This window comes from Rana temporaria, chromosome 10 (genome assembly GCF_905171775.1).
Source record: "Rana temporaria chromosome 10, aRanTem1.1, whole genome shotgun sequence".
Taxonomy (NCBI): Eukaryota; Metazoa; Chordata; class Amphibia; order Anura; family Ranidae; genus Rana; species Rana temporaria.
This window is the reverse complement of record NC_053498.1, coordinates 100,660,495-100,674,034: the sequence shown is the minus strand read 5'-3', so window position 1 is coordinate 100,674,034 and position 13,540 is coordinate 100,660,495. Positions and strand designations below refer to the sequence as shown.

The window sequence follows — 13,540 nt, the reverse complement described above, 5'->3', positions numbered from 1 at the left end:
CTGATAAGAGGCATGGAAGAGCTCAGCTATGAGGAAAGATTAGAAGAACTGAATTTATTCTCTCTTGAGAAGAGGAGAATAAGGGGGGATATGATCAACATGTACAAATATATAAGGGGTCCATATAGTGAACTTGGTGTGGAGTTATTCACTTTTAAAGTCAACACAGAGGACAAGGGGGCACTCTTTACGTCTAGAGGAAAAGAGATTGCATCTCTAAATACGGAAAGGTTTTCTCACAGTAAGGGCTGTGAAAATGTGTAATAGACTCCCTCCAGAGGTGGTTCCTGGCCAACTCAATAGACAAGTCTGAGATGCGCTCCTCTGTCTGCAGATGCAGCAAGGGCAGTTCTTAGACCAAGCAGGCATGAAGCCAGTGCATTGTGCATGGTCACCGAATTTGTAAAGAGTAACGGGATTGCAGGTTACTGAGAACAGTGGGAGTAGTTAAAAGCAGCATTAAACCCAAAAGCAAGCATTTGTTTTATATTGCAGCTTATCTATTCTTAGATATGGTGGCTGCAATTCCTTTTCTTAAGCTTTCTTTCTTCTATTTTCGCCTTACAAGAATAAGACCAACTATTTAATGCTGACAGGGGTTCTTACAATGGTCAGCTTTTAATTTATTTATGTAAAACCTTTATCTTGAAAGGAAAAATCTGTTTTCTCTAACTGCTTGTAAAGTATTGGCTGGAATTCGGCTTTAATTTGTTAGTGTATCTAAATCTGCTAGTATTGGGGTTGTACTTCCAACACCCCCCTTCCCCCAGACTGACAATGCTGTGCTTCAAATGTGCCCCCTGTGCTCCTTAATTCAAGGTGGAGGCACTCTAATACAGCAGATGTGTTACTGGCCAGATCACCAGGTGAAAGAGAAAAGGGCCAATATAGAAAACGAATGCAGCTACCACATCTAATGATTGATAAATCATAAACACACATACACAATCTGATTTATTTCTTTATTTTTTTGCATTTAATACCATTTAATGCAAATATAAGGCAGTCACTAACAGTTCTTTACAAATCATTGACGCATTAGCAAACCTATATAGATCCAACAGTACAGGACTGGTATTCATACAGGGAGTGCAGAATTATTAGGCAAGTTGTATTTTTGAGGATTAATTTTATTATTGAACAACAACCATGTTCTCAATGAACCCAAAAAACTCATTAATATCAAAGCTGAATATTTTTGGAAGTAGTTTTTAGTTTTAGCTATTTTAGGGGGATATCTGTGTGTGCAGGTGACTATTACTGTGCATAATTATTAGGCAACTTAACAAAAAAAATATATATACCCATTTCAATTATTTATTTTTACCAGTGAAACCAATATAACATCTCAACATTCACAAATATACATTTCTGACATTCAAAAACAAAACAAAAACAAATCAGTGACCAATATAGCCACCTTTCTTTGCAAGGACACTCAAAAGCCTGCCATCCATGGATTCTGTCAGTGTTTTGGTCTGTTCACCATCAACATTGCGTGCAGCAGCAACCACAGCCCCCCAGACACTGTTCAGAGAGGTGTACTGTTTTCCCTCCTTGTAAATCTCACATTTGATGAGGGACCACAGGTTCTCAATGGGGTTCAGATCAGGTGAACAAGGAGGCCATGTCATTAGTTTTTCTTCTTTTATACCCTTTCTTGCCAGCGTGGCAGTGTGGAGTACTTGGACGCGTGTGATGGAGCATTGTCCTGCATGAAAATCATGTTTTTCTTGAAGGATGCAGACTTCTTCCTGTACCACTGCTTGAAGAAGGTGTCTTCCAGAAACTGGCAGTAGGACTGGGAGTTGAGCTTGACTCCATCCTCAACCCGAAAAGGCCCCACAAGCTCATCTTTGATGATACCAGCCCAAACCAGTACTCCAACACCACCTTGCTGGCGTCTGAGTCGGACTGGAGCTCTCTGCCCTTTACCAATCCAGCCACGGGCCCATCCATCTGGCCGATCAAGACTCACTCTCATTTCAGCAGTCCATAAAACCTTAGAAAAATCATTCTTGAGATATTTCTTGGCCCAGTCTTGACGTTTCAGCTTGTGTGTCTTGTTCAGTGGTGGTCGTCTTTCAGCCTTTCTTACCTTGGCCATGTCTCTGAGTATTGCACACCTTGTGCTTTTGGGCACTCCAGTGATGTTGCAGCTCTGAAATATGGCCAAACTGGTAGCAAGTGGCATCTTGGCAGCTGCACGCTTGACTTTTCTCAGTTCATGGGCAGTTATTTTGCGCCTTGGTTTTTCCACACGCTTCTTGCGACCCTGTTGACTATTTTGAATGAAACGCTTGATTGTTCGATGATCACGCTTCAGAAGCTTTGCAATTTTAAGAGTGCTGCATCCCTCTGCAAGATATCTCACTATTTTTGACTTTTCTGAGCCTGTCAAGTCCTTCTTTTGACCCATTTTGCCAAAGGAAAGGAAGTTGACTAATAATTATGCACACCTGATATAGGGTGTTGATGTCATTAGACCACACACCTTCTCATTACAGAGATGTACATTACCTAATATGCTTAATTGGTAGTAGGCTTTCGAGCCTATACAGCTTGGAGTAAGACAACATGCATAAAGAGGATGATGTGGTCAAAATACTAATTTGCCTAATAATTCTGCACTCCCTGTAGACCAGGGATAAGCAATTAGCGGACCTCCAGCTGTTGCCAAACTACAAGTCCCATCATGCCTCTGCCTCTGGGTGTCATGCTTGATGCTTTCAGAGTCTCGCTATGCCTCATGGGACTTGTAGTTTGGCAACATCTGGAGGTCCGCTAATTGCTTATCCCTGCTGTAGACCATGGGTTTTAGACTGCTACCTTCAGCTGATTGGACACTAGCAAAAACTTTTGCTAGGGCCGCTCCTAGAGCTTACCCATATAACCCTACCCACCCTGTGAGGCTACAGTATGTTGCTAGTGTCATTAGGTGGTGGACCCATTCTTCTCTGTAAAAGTATTTTTTCTTTATAAACCAATACCTTCAATATCTGACTGCTTATTGCCTTGTGCTACCTAGCTTCCTGATCAGTTCTCTCGATGTGTACCTCATGGACCATACCACCATACCAGACCCCACTCTGTGGGGCTGGCCTGTAATGTCTGCATCTGGCACTGGTTCAAAGTTCAGCACTTACCTTGGCATTAAGTGCCAAGTGCAATTAGCTGAAGGGTGCTATACAGGTCATGGCGGTGGTCAATTTCTATAGTTCCCAGAGCCCAAAGACCCCTTAGGGCATGTTTGCTCAACCTGTGGCCCTCAGCTGTTGTGAAACTACAAGGCCCATGAGGCATTGCAAGGCTGACCGTTTATAAGCATGACTCGCAAAGGCACAATGGAACTTGTATTTTTTTTAAAACAACTGGAGGGCCACAGGTTGAGCACCCATGCCTTAAGGGCATGGGTGCCCATGATGAACGAAGCTGAGACCTTTTCATGGCCCAGCATTGTGGGTAAGGTAAGATAGGGTTTTCTTGTACATGGGTTCCAGTTCCTAGCTGTAAAAACGCTATCTGCCGGTCATAATACATTATGTGGTTTAGTGGGCAGAGAATTGGGGGGTTTAAATTAAAAAAATTACCCTCCTTTTTCCCAGCATTTTGATTGGCCGAGCCACAATGACGTCACTCCTGCGCATGCACGGGTATGTCGTGCCTTTAGTGGAGGTCTGCCTCTTGGGCCTGGTTAACTCCCTAGCCAACCGTAGAGCCCCCAGAACTCTGATTGGACAGCTATTGATTTATGCAAGACAAATCATTGTACTTCTTTGGAAGGCTCCAACTGCCCCTACCTTGGCCGCATGGAAAAAAATGGTCAACTTTAATTTGCCCTTATACAAGGCCACTTACCTGTCGAAGGAATGCCCACAAAAGTGTCACAAGGTGTGGGACATTTGGACTGAAGTTCCCTTCACTAATGCAGACCCTGATCTTTCTCCTTAAACATTCCACCCACTACTTTAAAGTTACAAGACCCAAAGATTGACCCTGACTGGTTTAAATACAAGCACTTTGCAGGTGTACTGTAGATTTGGGAGCGCACTTTTAGTCTAAGTGCCAGTCAGGGAACTAATGTTTTTGACTGTTCTAAGTCATGTTATATTGTGTAAAGGTTCTGAGCCTGGGTATGCCCAATAGGCTCTGTTTTTGTATGTTACTCAAAACCTCAATAAAAAAAATTCAAAAAAAATTAGGAACCAAAAAATTATAGTGCTCACCGAATTATTTAATACACATCTTAGCACCGGCTGTCGTTTTACGTTGGTACTTTGAAGAGGAATATCGTTATGGCAGCAGCTAGCTACCATAACCCAGGTATCCTCCTCTTCAGCTCCAGTGCCCTCTGCCGCTTACCGGAGCCGTCGGTAGCAGCAGAGGTGATCGTGTCCTCTTTCTGGCTTGGTAGGAAGACGAGTGAGGGGGAAGATGGCCCCCACCCGTCCCCATATCATTGCAGTGCGGAAGTGATGTCAAAACAGCCCAATGCTCTTAAAGAAACATAGAAAACTGGCATATACAGGTTTTTGCATAACGCTACCCCTATCACTGACACGTCCCATTTTTATATGCAAAAGCGGTCCCAGTTAGTGAATCATCCCATCCCTCTCCCTCAATGGCAGGAGATTTGGGAGGCTGTTTCCACAGCATCACAATGTGTGGAACAAAAAGACGGCTTATAAAATATTATTTTTCTGGTACAAAACCCCTAAAATTTTGCATAGATACGATCCCAAGTCCCCTCGGGTGTGTTGAAGATGCCCGGGAGATGTTGGCTCTCATTTCCACATTGGGATTGTCCCTTAATCTGCTCATTTTGGATACCCATTCAGACCTTTATGCATGATCTGTTTAATACCTCCCTCGCACTGGATCCTGTCCACTTTCTGTTGGGCCTGCTGATCCCTAGCCTCTCCAAATATGCCCAAAAATTGTCCACCTTTATTCTGCTTGCTGCAAAACGGGCTATACCCTTGTGGTGGCTTTCACCCTCCCAGCCTTCTCTTTCACAGGTCCTACAAACGTTGAAACAGATCTATGCGATGGAACGCCTTACTGCAATAGTGCATGACACCCTCCCGCAATTTTCAAAAATCTGGGATTTATGGGATCACTCCGACCTTAACCCTGGTATTAGTTCCCTATTCCCTGCTGAAGTGACACTTCCCTGACCACGGTTCTTGGCGTTTTTCTTCAATGGTTTGTTAGCTCATGACCTCGATGATTCCATGGTGCCTTTTCCCCCCGCCCTCCTTTCCTTAACACCCCCTCTGTTGTTGTTTTTACCAGGTGGGACCTTGTGTGGTGCCTCCGTTCCCTGGTTGGGGCGCCCTAGGGGTCTCACTAACACTTGACCCAATGAGTAACAATCTGCTTATCCATGACTTAAATTGTTTAGAAATACCCACCCATTGGGTTTCCATTTGTTTAACTGATGTTCTTTTGTCCTAAGTTTATTGTTTTGCCTTTCTTTTATCCTATCCTCTTCATTTACTCTTAACTCACCTGAAAGTCCGGACTTTCGTTTGGTGGCATTGTAACTGTTTTGATTCAATTTTTCAGAAACAATGTATGTTGTATACAAAACTTAACTGTTTTCACACGTTTTTATATGTATGGGAAAACATTTTTTCAATAAAAACTACAATAAAAAAAAAAGAAACAGAATTTTTTTTACATTCCTTGTAATAACAATAAAAGTGCCACTTTTTTCTTTCTTTTTTTTTTTAAACTGTAAAATAATAAAAGGTAAAATAAGATATATATATATTTTTTTTAAACGCCCCTGTCCCGCCTAGCTCGCGTGCAGAAGCAAACACATACGTGAGTAGCGCCCGCATATGAAAATGGTGTTGAAACCACACATGTGAGGTATCTCCACGATCGTTAGCGCTAGAGCAATTATTTTAGCCCTAGACCTCCTCTGTAACTCAAAACATGCAACCTGTAGAATTTTTTTAAACATCGCCTATGGAGAGTAAACGTTTGTTGCCATGCCACAAGTGGGTGCAATTTTGAAGCGTGACATGTTGGGTATCAATTTACTCAACGTAACATTATCTTTCACAATATAAAAAAAATTGGGCTTACTTTACTGTTTTTTGTTTTTTTTTTCAAAAAAGTGTATTTTTCCCCCAAAAAACTGTGCTTTTAAGACAGCTGCACAAATACAGTGTGACAAAGTATTGCAACGACAGCCATTTTATTCTCTAGGGTGTTAGGAAAATGTTTGGGGGGGTTCTAATTTTAAAATGTTTTTAACTTGTAAACACCAAATCTCAGAAAGAGGCTCAGTCCTTAAGTAGTTAAATTATTCCATTGACATCTGTAAATATATGCATATCTCGAGTCAGCAATAGTTACCAGGTTGAAACACTCCTTGCCTTCATCTTGGGCTCGCCCAGTGTATTGACATACGTAAACCACACAGAGCTTTCTCGCTGTACAAGCCGCTCTTGGCACACCTTTTTTTGAGTGACATTTCTCTTAAATAATTCAGTAAATGCTTTACATAATTCACTCTGAGGTCTGTTCTTTTGTTCCTCTTATGTTCCCATATGCCTCTGAGCGGAGTTGGTAAACCCTGGAGAACCTGTGTGTCAGTTGTATGTCAGACAGGTGTTGTCGATCCCTTATAATACAGAAATCCCTTTCATTCACTACAGAGCTTTATTTTTTACCAGCAGGACACTATGCAGTGAACACCAGTGTGTTGTGTTTTTTGTATCCTCAGCTTGATAAGATTAAACAGATTTCATTGACTGGTTTAACCACTTAAAGACTGGCTCACGCCGATATACGTCAGCAGAATGGCACAGCTGGATAAAGTGACGTATATTTACATCACTTTGAATTTCCCGCGACAGGGGCATGCGTGGGACCCACAGACTCTGTCTACTGGTGTCCCGCAATCGGGTCACAGATTTGCAAAATGGGGAGAGGCCAGTGTAACAGTGTACACAAGGCATCTCCCCGTTCTGCCTAGTGACACAGCACTGATCGTCTGTTCCCTCTCATCGGGACCAGCGATCGATGACGTGTCACAGTAAGCCACGCCCCCTAAAAGTTAGAATCATTTTTCCTAGGAGACACTTAACCCTTTCACTGCCAGTAACATTTATACAGTAATCGGTGTATTTTTATAGCACTGCTCGCTGTATAAATGTGAATGGTCCAAAAATAGATAAAATGTTGCTGAATGCTGTGATGGTTCAGAAGGCAGACACAATAGTTCATTCTTTCACATTCGTGCACTTTGGACGTGTAAAGTTTAGTCTTGTTACTATGGTAGTGCCAGTTGATTAGACTGAGGGAAGTTGGACAAGATCAGCTTGTTATTGCACATATTTGTGACCCCAAGCTCAAAGGGCAGACATTAGCAATATATCTAATGTGATACAGCACAAAAGTTTACCAGAGTTGAGAAGAAAATGCGATCACTTGCAATATAGTATGGTGTTGTTTACAGTGCTGTGACAAGGTCCTGTGGTATCAAAAGCTAAAACCCCCAAATTATTATTTATCAGATGCGTGTGTGTGGGGGGGGGGGGTGAATGATGTAAAACAAGCAATATGAGCTTTACCTGTTTTTTGTTTTGTTTTTTGTGTGTTTGCAATAGACTTTGTCACCTGGCTACAGTCCTGTGTTTATTTATTATGCCATTTAATTACCAGTGAGTGCTCAGTATCATGATACAGTATGTTTCTTGTACTGTGAGTAATCTGTCAGGGCAGGTTTTTACTAAGTTTTTGTGCAATCTTTATAAAGTAGAGAACATAATAGGCTGTCACACAGCATCTTAATTGGTGGATAAATCAAATCAAGGCTGTGCTCTTGCCATATGTGATTTTACCACTTACTTACTGGGCACTTAAACCCCCTTCCTGCCCAGACCAATTTTCAGCTTTCAGCGCACTTTGAATGACAATGGTGCGGTCATACAACACTGTACCCAAATTATATTTTATATCCTTTTTTTTGCCCCCACAAATAGAGCCTTCTTTTGGTGGTATTTGATCACCTTTGCAGTTTTTATTTTTTGCGCTATAAAGAAAAAGACAACATTTTTAAAAAAAAAAAATTTTTTTTTAATGTTTTGCTATAATAATATCCCAATTTTTTTTTTCTCAGTTTAGGCCAATACGTGTTCTTCGACATATTTTTGGTAAAAGAAAATCGCAATAAGCGTATATTGATTGGTTTGCGCAAAAGTTATAGCGCCTACAAAATAGGGGATAGATTTATGACTTTTTTTTTTTTTTTGTCTGTTGTACAGAAACAACGATTTGAACCTATTAAGGAAATCCCATTAGACTTGCTGTCACGCAAGCTAGCCTTCCTGATGGCTATCACCTTGCCTAGAAGGGTGTCCGAGTTGCAGGGAACCGTACTTAATCATTCACCGTGACAGGGTCGTGTTACGACCTGTTCCATCTTTTTTGCCAAAAGTGGTGTCGGCCTTTCATTTAAATCGGGTCATTATTTTGCCGCCCTTTTTTTTTTTTTTTTTTTTTGGCCTCGTGCGGCGGAAGAGAGACGACTGCATTCTTTGGACGTTGTCCAGGCAGTCAAAGTTTATTTATCAAGATCTGCGGAGATCCGAGGATCAAACTCCTTTTTTGTTTTACCAAAGGGACCCAAGAAGCAGCAGGCAGCTTCCATTGCCAATTGGCTCCGTCAATTGGTCGTTCATATTAGCCTAACTCTGTACCATGATGTACTTAAAGAAAATGATTTTACAGGTAAGTATGATGAAAAAATTCTATTGTGATTGGACATAGCCGATCACTTTGTAAAGAGCCGCTGATTGGCTCTTTACCTCAATCTGTGATCAGCAGAATCCGGAGGACACTGCCCACACCCCACAGCGATCACAGGACGCCATCATATAATGGCATCCCAGAGCTAGCCGGCTGCACTGTAGCCATCATTCGGCTTTAGCGCGGTCAGAAAGTGGATAAGCTGAGCAGTCGCAGACTTGTCATCCGCCCAACTCGGGTCCTATCAGCAGGGGATCTGTGAACATCTCCCCTGCTGATTAGAATGCAAACCGTTTGTGTGAAAGGACCTTTACAGGCCTTGTTGCTCCCTCAACCTGTGACTGAACAGTGAAACGAGAAGCAGCAGAGTGAAGAGCTCATCTCTCACTCTACTCTCTCCACCGATTGGCATATTCTTTGCACTGCAGCACAAATAGTTGGCTACTTGTGCTGCTTCTACTTCCCCCAATCTGAGCTTTGCTGTACAGAGTCTGATACTAAGTCAAATTCAGATACTTACACTTCTTTTATTTTATAAAAAAAATGCACTGTTTATCCTTTTTATTCTCTTAGATTACATAGGGTGTATATCCTTAAAGAAGTTGTAAACAGTGTGTGTGGACAATTTCTATACAAATGTATGCTAAACTTACTGATATCTCTGCTCTCTCTGCAGGATGTACCACTGATTGGGAAAAATGCGAAGAATTTTACCTACAGCTGGGACATTATTGTCTTACTACTTATTGATGGTGTCTTATTCCACCTACAAAGTGTCACAGCATATGCCCTTATGGGGAAGATCTCTCCAGTAACGTTCAGGTATGGTTATTGCACGGTTGCACGGACATGCACACAAACAGGGTTTCTTCTGAATGTTTCACCAGAGGAGGAGATGGGCAAGTCTGTGCAAGACATTGTAGTCAGCAGAGGGGAGCAGCAAATGGCTCAAAGACTAGATAGTATGGAGGTTGTGCATTCTGAACTAGTTCCCCTTCTTCAAAAATCTCTAGTGTAATGCTGTAGAAGACTCAGTAAATCAAATGTCCTTTTTCTGTTGTAGCACTTGATATATTAAATGCTTACAGCTAAACTCCAGCCGGATATAAAAGACATGAATTAGAGCGGTAATAAATCCAAAAAGAAAACCATTAAAGGGGTTGTAAAGGTTAGTTTATTTTCTAAATTAGGTTGTGGATTGTTGGTCACTTTTTCCTTCAATTTCCCTTCTAAATGTTTTTTTTCTTTGTCTGAATTTCTCACTTCCTGTTCCTCCTCAGTAAGCTGTTCTAAATGACTTTCCAACGCTCAGATGATGGTGGAAAGCTTACTGAGGAGAAACAGGAAGTGAGAAATTCAAACAAAGAAAAAAAAACATTTAGAAGGGAAATCGAAGGAAAAGGTAAGTGAACCAACAATGCACTAGCTTAAAGGAACCTATTTAGGAAATAAAAGACGAACCTTTACAACCACTTTAAGTTGCAACTCAACCACTTTAAGTTGCAACTCATTCCTGCTATTGTCCTAAGGTGTCTGAACATTTTTTTATTCATCCAGTATGCAGACACCCTAAGGCCCCTTTCACACTGAGGAGTTTTTCAGGTGGTACAGCGCTAAAAATAGCGCCTAAATTTCGCCTGAAAAACTCCTGCCCAGCATTCTCAATGTGAAAGCCCGAGTGCTTTCACACTGAGGCAATGCGCTGGCAGGAGTGAAAAAAATCTCCTGCAAGCAGCATCTTTGAAGCGGTGAGAGGAGCGGTGTGTATACTGCTCCTTCACTGCTCCTTCCCATTTAAAACAATGGGAAACGGCGGTAATACCGCCCACAATGCGCCTCTGCAGAGGCACATTGCGGGCGGTATTACCCCTTCTTCGGCCGCTAGTTGGGGTTAATACCGCACTGCTAGCGGCCGAATCCGGCGGCAATTCCGATGGTTTAGCGCCGCTATTTTTAGCGGCGGTTTACTGCCGCTGCACCTCCCGCCCCAGTGTGAAAGGGGCCTAAGGCAGGAAGTGTGTTGCTGGCTAGTTCGCCGGGTGAAAAAGCCTAAGAAAGGAAACTAATGCAACCACCACAGCTAAGGATTGGTAAACTAAGAGATTACGTTTTTGGGTTTCTGGCCAAGAAAACTTTTAGAGAAAACTGCTTGTTTGATGGCTAGAAAAGCAAAGACATATCCTTTTATGGGTACAAAAGACCTACAGGCAGGTGGGACTGACACAGGAACAGTTGCACCATTCATCAGGAGAAAGCTTTATCTGCCAGCTCATCACAGTGATGTCTGGGTGATCTAAAATAGCAACGTGCAGCTTTGTGTTCATTATTACAGTACTAAATATATTTTTATACATACAAGCAGCAAAGATGCCTTAGTGTGACTTCATATCAGCCTACATTTCTAGTATAGTGGAGCTCACAGTAGCAGAGGGAGAAGCAGCACAAGTAGCAAGTCAGTTGTTTTACATGGTTCAGTTGTTTTACATGGTTCGTGTACTAACAGGGATCATGCTGATAGGAAAACAGAGCAGAGTTACCGAGATAAGCACATCAATGTGCTGCTTCTCCTTTCACTGTCCAGTCACAAGGTGGGCAAAAAACAATCACCTATGTGTATAGTTTTGTAGCCTTCTGGCTTTAGCAGCGCCTGCTGTCTTATTCACCTAGCACTATTGTGTTCACCTTGGATTTGTTACTATGCATCACTGAAGTCGTGTACTGTTACACTGTTTAGATGCACTTATTTCATTTTTGGATCTAGCACTGTATTTATGAGATTTATACTATTATTTCCTATCCCTACAGCGCAGCACTATTTTTTTATTCATATATTTTGGGTGTTGATACACTTGCAGTGCCGCAGCAGTTTTACCCTTTCTCCCCTTGTTTGTTCACTGTCCTTCCCCACTCTCCCATCCCCCCTTCCCTTCCCTTTAGTTTCCCTTCCACAAGTCCTTTGGTAGCACGGTAATACCCCTTCTTACAAAAAACAAGACCTGTAAGTGTTGCTTTTAAAGTACAGTATATTTCAAGCCAAAGATTTTTTTTTTTTTCTAATTTCGGATACAGCAAGTAGGGGTTAATATTTGGTGCCTGATTTTGCCATCTGTGTCTCATTGGCAATATTTCCCGTCACTTCTGTCCTGTAGACTTAACAGGAAGTGGGAGGATCAAGAAAATTGGCAAGATCCAGGCAATGAAAAAAAAAACTGACAGAGGTTCTAAAGGCCTCGCTAATTTATCCGAATACTGTATATAAAGAAGTAGTCCTGCCAGACGGGGACTGTGCTGTAAAAATATCAGGACTGGTAAAAAGGCTCCTGTATATGTATTTCAAGTGTATATTTTACTGTTCAACTGGAGTTCAGCTTTGACGAGTTGTGTATTATAATTTTTCCATTTGCTTTTCTGTCATTTTAGTGTCGCCAGCACTGTGAAACACGCACTTTCAATCTGGCTCAGTATTATTATTTTCAGTAATCGGATTACCAGCCTTTCAGCCATTGGGACTGTCCTGGTCATAATTGGTGTCATGCTCTTCAACAAAGCCAAACAGCACCAGCGAGAAACTTTCCGCATGATGACTGTGCCAGCTAACCTGGAGGATGCTGAGCCACTCAAGGGACAAGAGCAGAAATCTCATGGAAAGTAGAATGAATATAACTTCATTGCGGCCCCTAAAATGATGGAGACTAACTGCTTTCACTGTGTTACTGGGTTACCAGGAAGCTGTTCCCAGCATGACCTGCTTATCAGATGCCCAGGAGAGAAGTGTTTTAAAGTGCTTGAAAAATAGAATATAAGGGACCATAACATCTTGGATTTAGGTAGAAATTATCAGGTTAAATTGCTGTTGTACTTTTTAGTGCCAGGCACATTTATTTTAGGCATTGGAGACAATTTTTTCACTGTTTAACCGTTCTCTACATCTGTTACTGAGCTCATTTGCTGCTTGCCTTTTTACTGACACAGTGTAAAACGTTCATGATGGGAAAGAACCAGTACCAAGAGATTATAGCCTGCAAAAGGCAGGAAAGTGGTGCTCTGCCATCCGACTACATGCATCATATTTGTAGTCCATCCCCCCCTTCTATGCAGTAGGGAAATAATATGCCGACATGAGGCAGCTATAGAAAGTAAGCTTCATTACAATTTCTAAGGATTTTAGCTGATTTTGTAAGGGGGGGGGGGGGGATACCACCTCCTACACTATATTGTCAAAACTATTGGAATGCCTGCCTTTACACCAACATGAACTTTAATGGCATCCCAGTCTTAGTCTGTAGGGTTCAATATTAAGTTGGCCCACCCTTTGCAGCTATAACGGCTTCAACTCTTCCGGGAAGGCTGTCCACAAAGTTTAGGAGTGTGTCTATGGGAATGTTTGACCATTCTTCCAAAATAAGACTGGGATACCATTAAAGTTCATGTGCGTGTAAAGGCAGGTGTTCCAATACTTTTGACAATATAGTGTATATCAAACTTGAATTATATAGCAGCACAGTACCACTTTTACTTTTAGGGGGTAAGGCACTGGCCATCTTCTAGCCAGAGATTTAAGTCCATGATAATATTTAATGCTAATATTTGCTAAATTGACTCTAACCACTAACAATCACAATAGAGGGTGCCTGAGAGCCTAATTTCCATCCTTGCGCACTACCACTTGAGCGTTGATGGGGATGGAAAACCTTGACTTGGAGCACCCAGGGTTTTTCATTTTTATCCGGTGTGCAAGTGGGGTAGATACTAAAGGTGAATATATAAGCAGCTA

General features: G+C 41.9%; 1 protein-coding gene across 3 annotated transcripts in view; it reads left to right on the top strand.

Moving 5' to 3' along the window:
- SLC35E2B (solute carrier family 35 member E2B) overlaps positions 1-12,995 on the top strand; it is a 65,674-nt gene extending 52,679 nt beyond the window's left edge. For all 3 annotated transcript variants that reach the window (XM_040325836.1, XM_040325837.1, XM_040325838.1), the window contains 2 exons: positions 9,443-9,588; positions 12,187-12,995. In XM_040325836.1, the coding sequence (XP_040181770.1) occupies positions 9,443-9,588; positions 12,187-12,418 (378 nt within the window). In that variant the 3' untranslated portion in view covers positions 12,419-12,995. The remainder of the gene's footprint in view (positions 1-9,442; positions 9,589-12,186) is intronic.
- The last annotated feature ends 545 nt before the right edge of the window (positions 12,996-13,540 follow it).